The 20,814-nt window shown below is 34.8% G+C and overlaps 1 protein-coding gene across 1 annotated transcript in view; it reads right to left on the bottom strand.

Moving 5' to 3' along the window:
- Nucleotides 1-20,024, bottom strand: part of LOC123662522 (proteasome activator complex subunit 4-like) — a 28,742-nt gene extending 8,718 nt beyond the window's left edge. Inside the window, exons 1-17 of the mRNA XM_045597364.1 lie at nucleotides 19,474-20,024; nucleotides 16,118-16,258; nucleotides 15,740-15,856; nucleotides 15,091-15,219; nucleotides 14,765-14,809; nucleotides 14,478-14,688; nucleotides 14,244-14,397; nucleotides 13,605-13,782; nucleotides 12,094-13,518; nucleotides 11,846-12,020; nucleotides 5,789-6,058; nucleotides 5,020-5,282; nucleotides 4,282-4,527; nucleotides 3,050-3,294; nucleotides 1,653-1,780; nucleotides 1,103-1,291; nucleotides 268-463 (exon numbers count right to left, since the gene is read on the bottom strand). Of these exons, the coding sequence (XP_045453320.1) occupies nucleotides 268-463; nucleotides 1,103-1,291; nucleotides 1,653-1,780; nucleotides 3,050-3,294; nucleotides 4,282-4,527; nucleotides 5,020-5,282; nucleotides 5,789-6,058; nucleotides 11,846-12,020; nucleotides 12,094-13,518; nucleotides 13,605-13,782; nucleotides 14,244-14,397; nucleotides 14,478-14,688; nucleotides 14,765-14,809; nucleotides 15,091-15,219; nucleotides 15,740-15,856; nucleotides 16,118-16,258; nucleotides 19,474-19,703 (4,342 nt within the window). The 5' untranslated portion in view covers nucleotides 19,704-20,024. The remainder of the gene's footprint in view (nucleotides 1-267; nucleotides 464-1,102; nucleotides 1,292-1,652; nucleotides 1,781-3,049; nucleotides 3,295-4,281; nucleotides 4,528-5,019; nucleotides 5,283-5,788; nucleotides 6,059-11,845; nucleotides 12,021-12,093; nucleotides 13,519-13,604; nucleotides 13,783-14,243; nucleotides 14,398-14,477; nucleotides 14,689-14,764; nucleotides 14,810-15,090; nucleotides 15,220-15,739; nucleotides 15,857-16,117; nucleotides 16,259-19,473) is intronic.
- Nucleotides 20,025-20,814: the final 790 nt, after the last annotated feature.

Genomic DNA, 20,814 nt, shown 5'->3' with positions numbered 1-20,814 from the left:
TACTTATTTGAATGATACAAGAAAGTATTTCACGCATCGAGGAAACGAGAGATTTTATTAATAATATATACAAGGAGTATATAGTATATTAGTAGTATTCTGTCATAAAATATCCCATATTATTTTTCTTCTTTGTACTGTCTCACATAATAACCCAGTAATCCGTCGTTTGGACGACTGTTAAGTTAGCGTCTGACAAATCAAAGTAGCTAAATGAAAATTCACTACGTTTCCACAGCGTTAAGATGTAGTTTGTGTCACCCGTACCAGCCTTGATGACGCCTACAGCTTGTTGCATCAAGTCGAGCGCGCGCTGCCGCGGCCAGTAGCGCGGCGCCCGCAGCGCTGCGGCGGCCAGCTCGGCTGCGAAGCGCTGCGGCGCCTCCTGCGGCTCCCCGGCGCAGCGCAGCGCGTGCGCCATCAGGCGCTTCGTCACGCGCTCGCCGAACTGCGCGAATGCCAACTGGGGGAATGGGCGATTGTTTATACTTTTATAGTATTTGTTTAGACGAAGCAGTGGAAGGTATACGAGAATAATGAAGTCGTCTTTAAATTTATTTTGGATTTAGTCGAGAAGGCAGACGGCCTGAGAAAGTCTTTGTATTTCAGAAGTAGTTGCGGAAATCCAATAAACAGTAGAGCAGCACTTTTTTTATTGACACTCACAAATTATATCACCATTTATTTGTTAGTTATTTTTGAAGTTGCACTTTTTTTGACGCGTTAAGGAAAAATTATGAGAGTAAATTTATACGATGCGCGCGCACGCTGTACGAAAAAAACCAACACCCTGAAGTTAGCTAAAACGAAGAAGAAGTTAGCAACGTGAAGTTAGCTAGCCAAAGAAGTACAACTTCTTACGTGCGTACTTAAGTATACGCATTTTTTTAAGTTGTAGACAAATTAATTTATATAGTGTCACAAGTGTTTGTACAAATACATAGCTTAAAAAAAATTAAGAGCTTAAAAATATTAAGCTAAATAAAACTCACACCGCTTTCACTGTGACAGCGAAACTTGCATTTAGAATTCACTTTAAAAATTCCACAACTACTACCAGATGACGCGTTTTTATGAAAACAATATATTTCAAAACTCTCACCCGAAACATAGAGAATCTAATTCCATTGAATTTCTCTTTTCCTTTCTTCTCCTCGACAGTTAGGAATGTCACGAGGCGCTCAATGTTAGATTCGTCGCTGAAGAACTCGAACAAGTACCTTTCCCCTTCTTCCATATCTTCAGGAGATTTATCTATTGAGTATGTTTGTTCGCTGATCGGTGCTGCCACCTGGTATAACAATTGTTTATATATATTTTAAGCTATTGATATTCGTGTTGGTCATACTCGCGTCTTTGTAGGCGCGTGTGCGCGTATGTTAATTTGTTTGTGTGTGTGTGTGTGTGTGTGTGTGTGCTTGCACGTATGTATCAGTTTTCGTTCCGTCTTGATTACCAGTTGATCGTCCAGAAACCCAACATTAGAGCCATAAAACTCGGATCATGACTTTTTATCAATAAATGGACATTCTAAAGCAAAAGGTACTTTTAATATCAAACTAGGATATCTCAAGATTTAGGTGTGTAAGTAATAAAACTGTTTAGTTTTATAAAATATTACATGCTGTTCTCTTATTTAACATGTTTTTTACCTGAAGTTTTTTCGGCCAAGCATAGAAGCCGTAGGTATAGTTTCTTAGCCATGGTTTGTCCCACTCTTCATCCGTTTTTATCTCTTTATCTTCGGCCCACATAGCCCATTCGAGATCTTTCCTATAACCTACAATGAAATAATGCACATATCTTTATAACCCTCAATTTTTGAGTTGATAATGAAGATATGTAAATATTTTTCCGTATTTAGTATGTACTAATATATTAAAATGAAAAAAGAAAAGTTTTGAAGATTGTTGAACGTTTGTTGATAAACTACTGAAGCGACTTTGATAATTGACAACAAGTTAAATGTAACGTATGTAATTGTCAATAAAGCGGTTTTTATCGATAAATCCAATATTTTAAGCGTTATCGGCTGAGATAGAAAAACCGGTTCATTAAATGGGCATTAAATCTTAAACGGTAAGTTTTACAAAAAAGTTTATAGGAAACAAAAGATTCGAAATTTTATACTCTACAATAATGGTCTCAATATTTTTGTACATAGAAGTTCATGGTTTCCTTCATATGTAGTCTCTCACTCACATAGTGTGTACACATTACACTAAGATATCGGCCAAAAACGTTTATCCATGATGGAACTTGTAGCAACACTTGTATCTGTCAGCATTTTGTTATTTTATACTCAGTTAGCGATTCTTTTCTTTCTTTCTTTCCACTACCACCTTGGAACTAATAAAGCCGACCGATGGCGGGATAACCATCCAACCGATGGCTTTGAAATACATAGGCCGAAGACGGGCAGCAGCGTCTTCGATGCAACAAAGCCAGCCCCGCGGTCACCAACCCGCCTGCCCAGCGTGGTGACTATGGACAACACACATGAGCTGACGCCATTTTTGGCGCGAACTTGTGGAGGCCTATGTCCAACAGTGGACTTACAATAGGCTGAAATGATGATGATGATGATGATGAGATGAAGCGATCTTAGACCTTATGAAAATAACTGAACCGGAATTTTAGTGCGAGGTCAAATTATATTTTACTGGCCTATAAGTTATTAGTTAAGCTTGGCACATTACTCCTTATAAATAAAAGTTCCTTCTTATCATGAAAAACATTTTACGAAGATGAGCTTTGTCTGATGTGTGTGTGTTTATGTATGGGTATGTCTTTTGAATGCATATTTTTAAAGATATTGGAAAATAGCCATTAACGTAGCTTTTTGGTGTCGCACTACTGGGAGGGGATGGGGTTTTTGACATTCAAAGAAGTGGGCAAGGATCAGCTAGAGAATACAATAACTTATAGCTTATTAAGTAGCAGCGTAATTCAGCGTAGTGTATCTTTCAGACATCTCTATCCTAAATCCTGTAGTTATCGGTATCGGTATAAATATACAACATGGTTTGAAACTTAGTTTGTCAATTACCTGGGATATGTTTTTCTGGCTTGGGGACTCCTGCTATTTCGTAAGGATCAACTTCAATTTTTTTTAGTTTGTGTTTCCGTTGTTTGAGGGCAAAGTGCGTCAATTTTTGTGCAGTCCGCCGTACGATGATATCGTCGTGGAGAAGTGAACGCACCATTAATCGAACCGCGCGTGGTGGGTACGGGGTTTGAACCAAGGGACAGTATGTGAGCATCTGCATTGCTAGCTCTAGACGACGCCATTGTCTATTATAATAAAAAAAAACATTGTGTTGACTAGTTGATGTAGTCTAGAATACAGTTTATTAGCGTTAGTATAATTTATTTACATATAGTTTATTGTACATCACAACTACATTATAAACATTAAATATATTTTTTAAAACAGTTACAGATTGTGAAGGACAATGGGCGGACTTATGACGGCTTAGCCATTTCTTCCAGACAACCCATAATTGTGTTTGCAGGCAAACGAAGAAAAACCGACTTCAATTATATCGACAAGTAATACAACGTAGACGAAAAAATAGTCAAGTAAATACGTATTATCAAAGATTACTCCAAAAGTTGTAATCAGGTCTCGATGAAATTTAAATGTGACTACATGGTAAACATCGGCTTTCGATCAAATTAAAAATCATCAAAATCGGTACACCCAATAAAAAGTTATGTGGATTTTTGAGTTTCCCTCGATTTCTCTGGGATCCCATCATCAGATTCTGGTTTCCTTATCATGGTACCAAACTAGGGATATCTCCTTTCCAACAAAAAAAAAAAGAATGATCAAAATAGGTTCATAAACGACGGAGTTATCCCCGAACATACATTAAATATATATATATATACGGTCGAATTGAGTAACCTCCTTTTTTGAAGTCGGTTAAAAATGATTAAATATTTCATATTTTGCATCAATAATGTAATACCATTTTTAACTGATTCCTGTCGCCTGCTTTTATATGTGTTACCTTACGATTTTTTTAATAGATGTACCGATCTTGATGCTTCCTTTTTTAATAGAAAGTTAGTGATTATCATCTAGTTTAGATTTGATCGATATTTGATGAGTACTCTCTGAGTTGTCTTAATAATGCTTTGATTGACTGTTTTATCAATTACTTACGTCGTATTAATTTTTTTAAGTAATTGAAGTCGTTTTTTTTTTCGGTTGTCAGCACAATTATATCGTCTACTTACGTGAATATAGATTATCGTCATATAATTTATTCTTACCCATTGGAATTTTCCGCTATGTCCACCAGGTCATTTAGCAGCTCATTATACATCTTCTCTGCTTTAGCAGATGTAGCGGTTTCTCTTTCTTCAGCTTTACTTAATTGTTCAATATACACAGGATCGATTAATTGTTCCTCCTTTAGAAGAGACTTTGCTGCGTCTATTGCTGACTGAGACATTGTTAGGCATGTATTCACAGCGGGAAAGTGACGATGCAATGTCTCGCTAAAGGCTTGTTCCAACCTAGTAAAGGAATTATAATACAGGATATTTATATACCTCAAAAAATAAAAAACAAGTAATTTATACATGTCAAAAAGTGCAAACATAAACACTAAAGAATTTTAAAAACAAATAATGTGAAAATATTATATACTCAGCAATAAAAAAAAGTAATTTAAGTAATATAAATTTACGAAATATTTTTGTTTGATTTGGCAAATTTATATTTTGAATGGCCGAAGACGGGCAGCAGGCCGAAGACGAGCAGCAGCGTCTTCGGTGCGACAAAGCCAGCTCTGCGGTCACCAACCCGCCTGCCCAGCGTGGTGACTATGGGCAAAACACATGAATTCGCGCTATTTTTGGCGTGAACTTGTGGAGGCCTATGTCCAGCAGTGGACTGTATAGGCTGTAATGATGATAATGATGATGATATTTTGACGTTCAGTCTTGTAACACATCTACATTACGTAATAAAATAAAATCCAACATTGTTTAACTATGCTAACTCACCCATGTATAGAGGGCTTCTCGCTTAAGGGAGCTCTCAAAATAGCTGGCCAAAGAGCCCTAACAACCTCCCAGTCCTGTTTGACTACGAGAGGGACAGATTTTGGGCCCAGCATCATGAACAAGGCTCCTTTGTGGCGAGCGTGCCACTCATCACCCTCGCCCCCTTCTGCCAGTAGTCCTACCAGCCGCGGTATTAGCTCACGATATGAGTACGGGTAATGGTTTAGCATCCAGTACAGCCGGACTTGAGCCAGGATTCGGACCTGGTTTATTATGTAGGAATAAATAAAATTGAAATCATACTTTTTCAATTTAGTTTTGATAAGAGATTTCGAAAAAAGGCAGATCGGTTCGAAATCATTTCTTCTTATCCCGTTGGTTCATATCTTAGTTACATTATCTTACAAAGTCTTCTGGATCTGGGTACCTTTTTTTTAAATACATTAATGATGTACTATTTTATAACTAGCCTGTTGGCGCAACTTTTAGTGAAATATCTTGCTCAAACTCTGGAGAACCCGACTGGGGTAGAACATCAAGCTTACAGAAGATCACAGCTAAATAATACTGGTTTCAAGTAGTGTTGTGTTTCTGCGGTGAGTAAAGCGACCAGAGCTCTTGGGGGATTGGGGATAGGGTCGACAATGCGCTTGAGATGCCTCTGATGTCTCGGGTGTACCTACAGTAATGGCTTTCCATCGAGTGAGCCCTTCGCTTGTTTGCTGGCGTAGATAAATATAAAAAATAAAAACATCGCCAGTACACTTACCGAGCTGTATGTGTTGATGGCGAGATCGTAGAGCGCGTGCAGCGCCTTCAGCGCGGAGGGCGTTATGCCGGCGTCACACACGAGGTCGATGCGCGCCTCCTCCTGCAGGCGCACCGCGTCCGCCACGAGCATGCGGAGGCGCGCCGCAGCCGACCCCCCGCCCCCACCCCGCCCGTCTAGCGCCCTCTCCAGAGCCCCGTACGATCGCAAGCGAGCCTCCATCCCCTGACCCGTCCGCATGCCCTTTATGACGACCACGCACTCCCAAGCCTGGAGTTACAATTACAAAGATGTTACTTATAAGATAACTAGATGTGCCCCGCGGTTTCACCCGCTTTAATTTGAGAAAAACATTCTAAAATATTTATAAACTGTAACTGTGCAACTCGGGCGACATACACGGGCGGCGCGAATTGGCGTGGCTTCATTTAATTAAACACTATTTCCTAAATTATGCGTCCAAATTAAATTATATATATAAAAGACAATGTTTATCTTCATAAAATTGCCTTGTTAATGAAATACTTTTCATTCGTAAATATTCATATGCCTGGCTAATACTAATGTGATAAAATCAGCTTTTCATTTTATGTGATAATTAATTAGTTGCAGTTAGTTTAAAGCTATGAGTTAACCTTAAGAGATAGACATATGCTGTCGCAGAATTTGTTTATAACTTGTATTGTCGATCAAGTATAGTAATATATAAGTCATGCATAGTTTTTGAGTAGGTTTAAGCGTTACGCAGCGTACGCAACGAAAGCTCTCAAAAAAAATTTTTTTTCCCATTTTCATAACATTTCTTATGAATGCTCAGCTCCAATTGATCAGATAATCCTCCTCGATAAATGAACAATTTCCACACACAGAGAAATTTTCGTGTCAGCAGTTCTTGAGATTAGCGCGTTTAAACAAGCAAACTCTTCAGCTTTATACTATTAGTATAGATAGATATATAGAATATTAGATTATAATAATAACCTATACTAATATTCTAATAAATTTTGGACCAAATACTTTTAGAATTTCTTAAGTGCATGACAGTTTAGCGGCGGAATTAGCGCATATCAACAAAAATTACAAAAATGTTCATTTTTGTTTGCTATAAATATGTATATCATAAAATGTTTTCGAGCGTATCCATCTTACATAAAATAATTTCTTAAGGGAAAAAATATAAAAGTTTGATAAAACAAAAAGTACAAGCAAATCCAGTCAACCGAATCAATACTTTTGGCAAACTCGGTATGCTGTTCAGTCTTAGGTAAGGTATGTATATGTATAGCGCTGACAGCTGAGGTACAGGTCCCCTGATAGGCGTGCCGAAAGATTTTGAAAACCTCTTCCGTAATGTGGTACACAGTTACTATTTACGAAAAAAAAACTTTTATTTCGGTAATAAACTTAAGTTTTAGGAATTTTAAAAGTATTTTTGTTATGTATTTCAATTGAATTTATAGTATTTTTGTTATGTATTTCAATTGAATTTTATTACTGATGCGTAAGCCCGTTACAATGCTAGCTCCTTTCTGTTGGGTAGTATGGAAGAGATCGCTATTTAGTGATAAGACCGCCCATTGCACTAAATGTATTTAATATTAAGGTTTGCTATGTAAGCTAGTTTTAGTTGCAATAAAGTTGTTTATTATCATAGTTATTTTCAAATACTGCTGGCTGCAGGTGTCGTGGCGTCGGCTCTGACGTTACGCTTAGGTAAATATGTCATTGTGTCTAAGAACAAAACACGGTGAATGTGAGTATTGACAGCGGTGTTTACCTAAGCTTGACGTCATGCGTTGTGATCGGAGTTTCAATCAAAATGGCCGATTCCCGTATTTTAATATTTTATTTTATTCAAAATCATAATAATCTGATTATTTTCAATAAAACTAAACCAGTATTTTTAATCTGAGTGTTCCCCTAAAATCATTGACTTGGCGATTTTTTGATGCTGTCGTCATGCCTATGCGGCCGGATGTTTCAAAATTGTTGTATAGTTGTGATAATTGTTTTGTAAATAGCTTGATGTTTAGAACTTTTTAATGAAAAGAAAGAATTTATTATTTGGGGCATTCCACGCGAAGCGGACAACTAAAAAATGTCGATGTTTCCGATTTTAGTAATTTTCGAATATGTTATACCTATATATGCCCTCAATACATATGTGTAATATTATTATAGTATATTGTTTAATTAGCGAGTTATTAGTCATTAAAGTGTCGAGTAACCAGCAGGAACGCCCTACTGTAAGTGCCAATATTAGCTATTTTAAAGTTATTTTAAAATAAATAAGATAGAAAAGTGTTTACGTGATGAAATGACCTTTGTGATGATGTTTTTCGAAATTTGAAATTTTATATATTTTTTTGGAAAAAATTCATTTAAATTTTTCAATTATTATTTTTTTAAACTTGGACCCCTTTAATTTTTTTAATTTTTTTTCTCAAAATAGCTAATAGTGCATTGAACATACTTGCAAAGTTCTAGAGTGGGCCGAAAAGTCGTTTAGGAGCTAGACCAGTTATACTGCCTAAGCGCAACTGCGCCGGTGGTCGCCGTCCGGCTTACATCAGCCGCACAGTAACGTTTCACAGAGGAATACCAAAATACCTTTGTTTGAAATACATACATATACCCATATTTTGAGTAATTCTGCGTAGTAATCAGTATGTATTTATCACAGACACACATACTAGTAAATAAAAGAAATATTGTTATGATATATAATTATAGGTAATACAAAATGGTAGCGCCATTTTGCATCACTAACCGAATTTATTTCTGAAAGCAGTTAAATTAAAATAGTTTGTGTATATGCATAACGTATTCGTAAAAACATCACACAACGTTAATAAAAACAATATCAAACGCAGTATAAGCACCACAACGAAAAGTAAACGTACGAGTGTCTTTTATACTACTTTTTATGCTAATTAGTCGTAATATAAATATTTCAGTTTATATTAAATAGAATTTCAATAACATAGCATATTTTTTAGTACAATATATATTACAAACAAAGATATGGAGTGGGTTTAGTAGCACCATATTTTATGGAAGACATGAATAAAAAAATATTGATAATTTAAAAAAAAAGTAACTCTTAAGCTTCTTGCCGATTATTCTGAGCAGAACATACATTCCGAATCGATCGGAGCTTCATATTAACTGTAATTATTTATTTCAAAATATCGTATAATAATAATTAAAAAGGCCTTGAAGCCTATTTGACAACAAAAGGAAGAATGTTTTCATTTTTTTTTTGGCTGTTTGTTCATGAGCAGTGCAGTGCATACGTAAAAAAAATAATAATAATCGCAATATAATGGCGCTTTATCGTGATCGTTGTTTTAATCCATTTAATTTAGCAAGACATAAAAAACATAAACAATTAAGAAAATTAATAACTGCGCGTTATCAAAGATTACTCAAAAAGTAGTTATCAGATCTCAATAAAATTTATATGTGACCACGTAACAAACATCAACTTTCGATTAAATTAAAAATTATTAAAATCGGTACACCCAGTAAAAAGTATTATTTTTTTTTTTTACGTATGCACTGCACTGCTCATGAACAAACAGCCAAAAAAAATGAAAACATTTTTCCTTTTGTTGTCAAATAGGCTTCAAGGCCTTTTTAATTATTATTATACGATATTTTGAAATAAATAATTACAGTTAATATGAAGCTCCGATCGATTCGGAATGTATGTTCTGCTCAGAATAATCGGCAAGAAGCTTAAGAGTTACTTTTTTTTTAAATTATCAATATTTTTTTATTCATGTCTTCCATAAAATATGGTGCTACTAAACCCACTCCATATCTTTGTTTGTAATATATATTGTACTAAAAAATATGCTATGTTATTGAAATTCTATTTAATATAAACTGAAATATTTATATTACGACTAATTAGCATAAAAAGTAGTATAAAAGACACTCGTACGTTTACTTTTCGTTGTGGTGCTTATACTGCGTTTGATATTGTTTTTATTAACGTTGTGTGATGTTTTTACGAATACGTTATGCATATACACAAACTATTTTAATTTAACTGCTTTCAGAAATAAATTCGGTTAGTGATGCAAAATGGCGCTACCATTTTGTATTACCTATAATTATATATCATAACAATATTTCTTTTATTTACTAGTATGTGTGTCTGTGATAAATACATACTGATTACTACGCAGAATTACTCAAAATATGGGTATATGTATGTATTTCAAACAAAGGTATTTTGGTATTCCTCTGTGAAACGTTACTGTGCGGCTGATGTAAGCCGGACGGCGACCACCGGCGCAGTTGCGCTTAGGCAGTATAACTGGTCTAGCTCCTAAACGACTTTTCGGCCCACTCTAGAACTTTGCAAGTATGTTCAATGCACTATTAGCTATTTTGAGAAAAAAAATTAAAAAAATTAAAGGGGTCCAAGTTTAAAAAAATAATAATTGAAAAATTTAAATGAATTTTTTCCAAAAAAATATATAAAATTTCAAATTTCGAAAAACATCATCACAAAGGTCATTTCATCACGTAAACACTTTTCTATCTTATTTATTTTAAAATAACTTTAAAATAGCTAATATTGGCACTTACAGTAGGGCGTTCCTGCTGGTTACTCGACACTTTAATGACTAATAACTCGCTAATTAAACAATATACTATAATAATATTACACATATGTATTGAGGGCATATATAGGTATAACATATTCGAAAATTACTAAAATCGGAAACATCGACATTTTTTAGTTGTCCGCTTCGCGTGGAATGCCCCATTTATTATTATCATTATTAATTTCACGACAAATTAAATACTTACATTTATGGTCAATATGAATGAGAAAGAAAATTTAGTATTTTTAACCGACTTCCAAAAAAGGAGGAGGTTCTCAATTCGACTGTATTTTTTTTTTTTTTTTTTTTTTTATGTATGTTACATCAGAACTTTTGCCCGTGTGGACCGATTTCGACAAATTTTGTTTTAATCGAAAGGTGGTGTGTGCCAATTGGTCCCATTTAAATTTATTTGAGATCTAACAACTACTTTTCGAGTTATATCTAATAATGTGTTTTTACTTGACACTTTTTTCGTCGACCTACGTTGTATTATACCGCATAACTTTCTACTGGATATACCGATTTTCATAATTCTTTTTTTGTTGGAAAGGGGATATCCCTAGTTTAGTACCGTGATAAGGAAACTAGGATCTGATGATGGGATCCCAGAGGAATCGAGGGAAACTTTCGAAAATCCGTAATAACTTTTTACTGGGTGTACCGATTTTGATAATTTTTAATTTAATCGAAAGCTGATGTTTATCATGTGGTCACATATAAATTTTATCGAGATCTGATAACTACTTTTTGAGTAATCTTTAATAACGCGTAGTTGCTTGAATATTTTTTCGTCGATCTACGTTGTATTACTTGTCGATGTAATTGAAGTCGGTTTTTTTTTCGTTTGCGAGCAAACACAATTATTTTCGATAATTTTTTACTGTTTATGCTTTTTTCTTTTTAGACAATTTGTAATTAGCATTTTGTCTTGTTATTACTAATATTTTTTTCAATGTTGTGTACCTGTTATCGACATACATATCAGAAATTTATCGAATAAATATGCAATTGTTTAGCGACTTGTAACATGGGCTCATTCATAAATTACGTCAAATGAATTTCCAGATTCAAAAGTTCAAAAGGTCAGAGGGTCAAAAGATTCTTCCCCAATCCTTGTCACATAAATAAATAAATAAAACATCGATCATGGGTACATTGGGTGAAAATAGGTACGAAAGTTTATAAACTAGTACATCGAATGTGAATTTGCCACCAAAATAATTAGACTATTTTTTTTAAAGCTGATAGTGATTTCACAAAATTTGGGACCCCTCCCCACCTCCTGTCACACAATGTCATACTTCGTCAACCCACTACCTCCTTTAACGCGTGACGTAGTTACGGATGAGTCCTATGTAAGTAATGTAATAAACAAGTATTGCATGTAGTACTTATCTATATGACAAAGTGAATAAAATTTTAACATAGTGACCTGAAGAAGCATTTCAAATCCTCGAATATCGTCAGTTCTTTCCGCGAGCATTTTCGCTTGGACTTCGAGTAAAAGGCGGGTTAGGGCGACTCGCATATTTTCCCCATCGAGTGTTACAGCGTATGGTACACCATTGACAAACGGCATACTCTTGGCCGGTACTTGAGACTCTAATCTACAAGATTTAAATTTTACTGTGGTTAGATTTTATTATAACTCTATTGCGTAAGTATTTCATCGAAACTTACAAGGTGATGGGAGTTTCGTCTGGTTGAGGCAAAAACGCACTGCAAGACATAACAGAGTTTATAATGCGGAAGCTTCTTAATCTTCGTTCACGGGACATCGATCTCTCCCCACTCAACCACTGCTTGATTCTTGTAACTTCATGCTTCAAATATCTATCGGAGATCATTTGAGCGCATTCAGCTTCTTCGGCAGTCGGTATATGCCATTTAAAATTTGTATCTTTGAATGAGCATCCGTGACCCCATTCACGAATCGGTAACCACTTCTCAGGCGCGCTACTATAATCTTTTGGCGTACTCTTTGCATCTTTTATATCTAAATTAGAAAGCGAATTTAAAACGCGGCTTAAAACTTCACATGCGCGAGATAGCGCATATTTTGCGTGTAATTTTAAAACTCTATCCAACACAGGTAGTATTTGCGGAATATACTTTATCAAAACAGAACCGTCACAATCTACGACATGCTTTAGGAGGACTAATCTGTAGACGAGATCTCTGGGCGGGTTTTCTTCGCGTAGAGCTTCGTCACTGGATATAAGTTCTTCCAAATCTTCTAGAAGTTTCGGTAAAAATACACTTAAAGTCGATTCACTATCTATTCGAGCAAATACGTGTAATAGTACACCAACCATACTACCCGAAACATTTGTTTCAAAAGTAGTTTCAGTCGCAAACGACTTAAATTTTCTTAGTGCTTCTTTAAATATTTTAGGAGAGCACTGTGTCAGTACTGTAGAAGCTGCGGAAGATATAGCAGTTTCCATTACGGCGTCAGTTTTACTTCTAACCCAATCAGAATCTTTAGTGTCAAGACGAGCTTGCTCTAGAACACTTGATTCTATAATAATAAAGAGTCTATCAAAGAAGATTAAGACAAAATCTTCAAATTGAGCTGTTGATTCACAGACTAATAACTCTTCTTCTGTAAGATCGGGCCAGTATTCGTATGCGGAGCTGCAGTCTATATACGGTACCATAGTACTAAAAATTAATATAAAATGTAATGTGACTAATGTCTTTTTTATGTCATTCGGATCGAGGCCAGGAAGTACCGCCATAAGGAAAGGAACTACATGAGTAGGTCCTTCAGGGTAGTCAGCATCGGCTCCTCTAAGCATAGGCCGAGCTACGGCCGCGACCGCTGACATCGCTGCTGTTACTCGGTGAGGTTCAGTCAACGAGGTTAGTGAAGTCCTCAATTTCTCTAACAAAGGCGGTATAACAATAGCTGGTCGAAGAGTGGCTAAATTTTGTAAAGCGATGGATATGTCGAGGGCACCGCTTCTGCTGTATACTGCTTGAAATGTGGGCTCTAGAACGATATTTACAAATTCTGTTATATCTTCGTCTCGGATTCGGTACGACTCAGGTGTTAGATTTTCCCAAGTTTTATGAAATCTCTTTTCACGTTCACGCCGTACTCTATAAAAAGATTATGATTTAGTAACATTTCAAAACAATAAACATTACTTTTATGACCTATTTTATATAGCAAAATATAAATCTACCTATTAAGGAATTCTCTTGCCAGTTTTCTGAGAAGATCACGTAGTTTATAAGACCATCGTCCAGAATTTGCGCTATGTAAATAGCTTTCTATACCAGCAAGGAATGATCTAAGATGTTTTAACACAACACCATCCGGATTTACCGTCCAAACAATCCACGTTGCTACTGTTTTCATATCTGAAAGGTAACCAATATTATTTAGTGAGCGCTTCAGCGTGTAATATCCCACTACTATATACCTACTATAGGCCTCTTTCCCCTAGCAGGAGATGAATCAGCGAAGGACCAGATTTAGTGAATTATGGTTAAAATATAAATAATATTTTTTTTTATACCACTAGGTCGACAAACAAGCGTACGGCTCACCTGATGTTAAGCGATTACCGTACCTTATAGACGCCTGCAACACCAGAAGCATCGCAAGCGCGTTGCCGACCCAATCCCCAATCCCCCCCCCCAGGAGCTCTGGTCACCTTACTCACCAACAGGAACACAATACTGCTTGAAAACAGTATTATTTAGCTGTGATCTTCTGTAAGGTCGAGGTTACTACCCCAGTCGGGCTGCTCCATATTTTGAGCAGGAAATTCCTGCTGTGCCCTACCTCAGTTATATTAAATGATTGTTAAGTAACTCACCCAAGGAATGACTTCGAGAAAATTGCATATCTTTGTAACTAACTGGTAAATTGAGAGCATGTAGGAATCGCGTGAATAGTTTCGGTACATGTGGCGTCCAATCTATCGCACCTGGATTTTTTTTAGCCAATCCAGCGAAAAGTATCATAACATCCTAAAATATGTAAACCATTTAATTAATAACTGTAGGTACAGGTATTTTACAATATATGTATAAATAATAAGGCATCTTACAGAAATTCCACAGTAAAAATTATAACACGAATCCCACAGAGTCATCATTTGGTCAAACCATAACTCATGACCTTGTTTAGCGTACTTTGGATGCAGTCCTACAGGTATAAAGTTAGTAAGCGGCGCCAACGTTTGGGCGGTGGCTGACCAGGGACAGATAAGTGGTAGTAGTTCTTCTAATATCTCCTTTGTAGCACTCACTGCGAAGTACCTAAAATTGACAATTGACACAAAATAAAAAAAGAAATTGTACAACTAAAAATAATATAAACTTTTAAAAAACTTACGGCCTCGCACATTTGACCATTGTCATGTATGATCCTTCCAAGGACCTGAAATATATAGTTTTTAAATGAATAAAATTTCTCCGTAGAGCACTGTTTCGGCTTCCATGCATAACCTGCCACCATCTTTTGATGGAACTCGTTTGTGATGACATGATTAACATTGAAGAAAGTTTAGTCCCTAAATCTATTCACATTAAACAATATTTCGCGCAGTGAATACAAAACACGACTGTGATTGTGATTTTGTTTTATGTGAAACCAATGCATAGTGAGCCCATCTCCACTGTCACCGAAATATTTAAGCACCCAAATAAATTATGATTTACGTCGGGAGATCGTTCTCATTTTGTCCGGCGAGTCCAAATAATGCGAGCGCGTCATCTAAACCGTATCCTGATAGAAATTTCCGAATCATCTCGGTCATAGACGTTTCTTGATTGTTGGAAGATTTGCGCCTAAACAAAGAATATAATTATGGTCTGCCTATTTTTGCTGAAATATTTTGGATAGAATACTAATGAATTAAAAAGAAAATTTGTAAAAATGCCATTTACAATTACTAACACACTTCAAAAACCTTCTTCAAAAAGGATTATTAATATATTAAAGAATTATGTCCTATACACACATAAGTATCTATAATTAATTGAAACAAATGATAATGAGTAAATTGAAGTTTTTAATATGTTTTATTTAACTATAACCATATTTATTTTCCGTATATTAATTTTTGCGCTCTTTGTTTCACTGCATTTAACGATTATTATTATTATTATTTAGTTGGTTGGATGTGTTAAGATCGTCATTTTTATCCTTTGGTCAATACCGTAAATTATTAAAATAAATAAAAAATAAAAATAGTAAGTACTGATGTTTGCGACCACAATTTTAACGATTTTCTGTCCGTATTTTAATTAATTTTAAATTTAATAAAGTTTGTTGTGTAAGTGTGTCTTTTATTCAAACCTGACATACGTTAGGTAGTGGTACATTCCAATACTTGTAGAACTCTTATCAAAAATCTTTATACCAACTTCATACAGCGGTCGCCACGGAAGTGTGAGTTCCTCTGGACTTATGAGGTATTTCTTCCTAAAAAAACATAAAATAATTATCTATCTATATGGGTCAACTTTTTAACCTACTTCAAAAAAGGTGAGAATGTTCTCTATTCACATGACACGCACGTTTTGTGGTCTCGTTCAAATTTGAGCGAGATCTGACAATTGGTTTTGAATATATTCCTAATGAAACGTTTATGTCGTTTACTTGACGATGTAAATTAAAGTTGTTTTTTTTTTTTTGTTTGTGAACAAACAGAAATCTATTACTTCAATTATATTTGTTACTTACTTTGCTAGCATAATGAACAATGTTGCAAATTTATGAATTTTGCACGGCTCTAAGTCTGGTATGAGGGTAAGCTCATAGGCCAATTTAATCAAGGCAATGTGATCTTCTTTCCCAAATTTTAAGCCGTAAATACGAATGTACCTGAAAAAAAAAGTTATAAGTTTCAATCAAGTAATTTTTGGTATTACTATTTAGAGACTAATGTTTAATAATGCTGTTATTGGGTAACAAAAATGATTGTTGAATTAAATATTGTTTTGAAGAAAAAAAATTTTTTTTGAAGAATTAGCAGCCTTACGACCAATTATTACACTTGTAATAAAAAAATCTGTTGAGGAATACAAATAAAGTATACTGTAAGTAATCCAATTATAATCATTGATGAGGGTAGCAAATCTGAAAAGGTTTACTTTTTTAGATTGACAAGCAATAGTGTAGTAAGAAGTGGTAGATGTCTTATTAAAAACTTACTAACTGTAATATTTTAAACCCCCAATGCATTGAGAAGGATTTTATAACTTTGATGTGGACGGACGAGTCTTAAAGCTTAGGTGTATTTTATTAAAAAAAGTAGCAAATTAAATTTCAGCTTTTTATTTTCAAGAATGTATGTTATAATATGATTGACTCCTTGATGGTTTGTTACATATATGCAGATTCAAGTTTTACATACAAATGGAGCGATAATGACAATGCATAAATACACATTTTATGCATTTTATGTTTAAATAATATTCACTGTTATTTTTGAATCTATTTTGTTATACTGTTACCTTCGAAAAGTGGGTTTTATAAGAATTAAAAGCTGGAGTAATGCCTGATTTCATGAAAAACTTTTCTTTTCTAATTAATAAAATTTATTACGTCATTCATACTAAATATAGCTATTGAACTGTGCTTTCACATAGATAAAATACTTTCCATATGTATGAAATATTTGGCCCAACAAACTTTGTAATGCCAATTTTATTTGTGAACATAGTGATTTTTTTAAATTATTTTACTATACAAACCTTGTCTGACAATAGCCAAAAAAAGGGTGATAAAATTTTGTGTAGTCATTCAGAAGTTATCCATGTACTTACATATATTTAGGAAATTTTTTAAAAATAAATATAACTGTGTATACATAGTCTGGCCACAATTATTGTGACAATTAAAAATAAACAAAATATTACATTTTAATTTGCCTTCTGTCATTTTTATATGATTGTACATTGTGTTTTCTTATTTTCGCGCCAATACATCTTACAAATAAATGAAAGTGGAGTGTCTGTTTGTAATATTAAAATAACCGCTTTTTACTAAATTCATATGTATGTATACACGGTACTTATACCAAAATAACATTTTTTTATAATTTTTGTCTGTCTGTCTGTTTGTTCCGGGTAATCTCTGAAACGATTGGACCGATTTTTTTTGGAACTTTCACTGGCAGATAGCTGATGTAATGAGTAACTTAGGCTACTTTTAGTTTAGATTTTTTTTATAACTGCAAACTGAACAATAACTATTTTGTTAAATACCGCGCGGACGAAGTCGCGGGCACAGCTAGTTGTAAAATATTTTGAGATATTAAAATGGACAAAAAAAAAAAAATGTAACTCCAAAGACATACTCTACATAAAAATGTTCTTTTACATCTATACTTAGGGGACATCCATTAATTACATGAGCTCAGAATGGGGGGAGAGGGGTCCAATGAAATTTCACCCAATTTCATTTAGACCGGGAGAGGGGGGATCGAAAATCAACTTTAAATAATATAAAATATTACAGACTAGCATCCCGCCTCGCTTCGCACCGGTATTTAACAAAAATTTCAAAATATTTTTTTCCCAAATTTTTTTTAAAAATATAATATAGACTATGTCACCCGTGGATAGTGTAGCTTCTCAACAGTGAAAGAATTTTTCAAATCAGTTCAGTAGTTTCAGAGCCTATTAAATGCAAATGATCAAATTTTTCCTCTTTATAATATTAGTATAGGTATTAAAAAAAATATTGTGTGTGTTCATTATGCTGAAATAAATCTCAGGGCTATGAAAATCATTTAGTTTTTGCTTTGAATTTTATTTAATTTAAATAAATTAACTGTTGCATACTTGAACAGTTTATTATTTATTTATATAGCATCAATCTCACATAATGGCAAATCTCACCAAGCCTGGGGTCCAGGCAAATCTCACCTAAGGGAGGGAGGGGTCTAAACTGATTGAAAAATAGCTCACGTAATTATTGGATGCCCCTTCTAATGTTTTAATAATTTAAATAATTAAATAAAATTTTGCTTTTATACCTATAAATATATTTATAAATGAATTTATTTAGATTATATTTGTAAATTTTGTACATATGTCTAGTACCCAATTTTTTTAAGGGTGTAGCATTTTTTTATTTCAGAAAAATTTGCTTATGGTTTTGTTTTAACATTATTACTTTCAAAATTCATTTAACCAATATTTAAAAAAAAAATTAGTTGGTACTAATCCTTAATTTCTAAGGAATATAAAGCAGTTGATAAGGAAATTTAAAGTGTTTCAATGCTAAGTGTCTTGGTCATGGAATTCTGGGTTACAGCCAGATATTTCAGTTACAAGTGACATTGCCAAAGGTTAGTTAAACATGAAGCCAAAACAATTGTGTTCAATGACTTTAACTGATTATCAGTTAAGAAGTTTAGTGGACATTAATTTGAAGAAAAGCAATACCATTTATACCTATGAATTTTGTTTCTTTTATTAAAAAACTTAAAAACTATGATTTTTTTAAATTAATGCTGTGAAAATCAATCACTTATTTTTATATTCTTTTTCAGATTTCAGGCTTACTAATGGTAAATAAGCATAGTTATATTTCATTTTTAGGTAAAGCTTTAGATTAGGTAAAACCGAATTTCGGGACCGTGGGGGGATGGGGGGGAGAGGGTGGGGAACGCTACCCCTGGTACCACTGTCACACCTCGGAATCCCATGGTTATGGAGATATCCATGGTTAAAGTTTTGAGTCTGTCCTACCCCTAGTGTTTTTTTTGTGCCCCGGAGGCGCGGAGGGAGGGCAGCCCTCGCCCGCCGTGCGAAAGCGCACGAACGAATGCGTAGAGGAGCGGCTGCGGAACGGAGCATGAGTGAGCGTAAACTTTAACCATGGATATCTCCATAACCATGGGGTTTTGAGGTGTGACAGTGTTACCTTGTATAGATTCCCCTACACCCTCCACCCTCCACACCCAAAAACCCCATAATTCGGTTTTTCTAATTCGGTTTTACCTAATCTAGATCTTAGCCCATTTTTATGTGACAAAAATATTTTAAAAATTATTTTCAAATTATTTAAGATATATTGAAAATATTTACTTCATAAGTCTTGAAGACCAAACTCCGCATGCGGGTTTCATTTCCCGTAACATGACTGCTTTTGCGAAATTTGTCTTCACCTGTTCGAGGAATATTTTTGATTCTTCATCCAATTTATCGGCATACGGCAACAAATGATTTGTCAATTTCTCCTTTTGTGGCTTGAACCCAAGAGCCTGAATCCGCTCTGGATTTGAGACGTAGGCATCATATTCGTCCTCTTGAATCATCTTGATTGAATGTGAAAAACTTGAATCAAAATATTAAAAACTACCTCTTAATGTAGGAAGTTAATGGAACACATGTTAGTATACATTCACAATAAAAACACTTTTGAACAGTCATTCGCAAATGTTATTATCATTGAAATTACACAAGTCATTGATATATTCAGCAAGAAATTATATCCAAAAATATGTAAGATTTATACGTTCCTTTTTACGATTTTTTATATTCCAATTGACATTAGTCTAACAAGAATTACAGAAATACAGACAGATTATGACGTCGCAGTGACATAGGACATTTCATGCGAAAAACATGGGGCGTGTTCTGGGCGCGTTCCACCTAAGGCCCATCGACCACGAACCGCTAAAAGGGGACATCCATTACAGATATAAAAAATATATATATATTTTGAGTGTTCATTTTGCATTAAAATAAATCTCATGGCTCTTAAAATAGTTTTTGCTTTGAATTTTGTTCAATTTAAATAAATTAACTATAGTATACTTGAACAGTTTATTATTTCACGTTAATCTCTATTGTATTCAATGTCAATCACACGTAAGCGGAGGGGGATCCAGGCAAATATCACTAAATCTCACCTACGGGGAGGGGTCTAAACTGATCGAAAAATAGCTCACGTAATTGACGCCCCCAAATTGCAGTTTCACTAATGACTAACGTATTTTAAAACGTTGCGGGCGTTATGGGCGAATTTTATAAGTGGGATGCAGATTTGGGCGCTGTCAAGTGTTAGATGTCAGCTGCGTGCTCGCAATATGGCGGCATGGTGAAAACATGCAGCTGTAGGGGCTGTGAGTGAATATTTCGCGAGGATTGGAGTAAAACTTAATTTAACATGATTCCCTGGCGTTGCTAAAGATTGCGTTTTTGCTGAATTGAATGAGAGATAATAGCGGTAGATGGTCGCAAAGAGTGACGTCATCTATGACGTTGAGCGATCGCTCGCGACGACCACGGACCTTAGGTGGAACGATAGAATGGGCACCGCGGGATGCGGATGCTTAGTGGAACGCGACCATGGACAAGGCTAATAAAAAGGCCAACGGCCATGGCCAATTCACGTTGATATAACGTTTAATTTAACGCAAAATA

Source organism: Melitaea cinxia, chromosome 18 (assembly GCF_905220565.1).
Source record: "Melitaea cinxia chromosome 18, ilMelCinx1.1, whole genome shotgun sequence".
Lineage (NCBI taxonomy): Eukaryota > Metazoa > Arthropoda > Insecta > Lepidoptera > Nymphalidae > Melitaea > Melitaea cinxia.
This window is presented reverse-complemented; position numbering and strand designations above follow the sequence as displayed.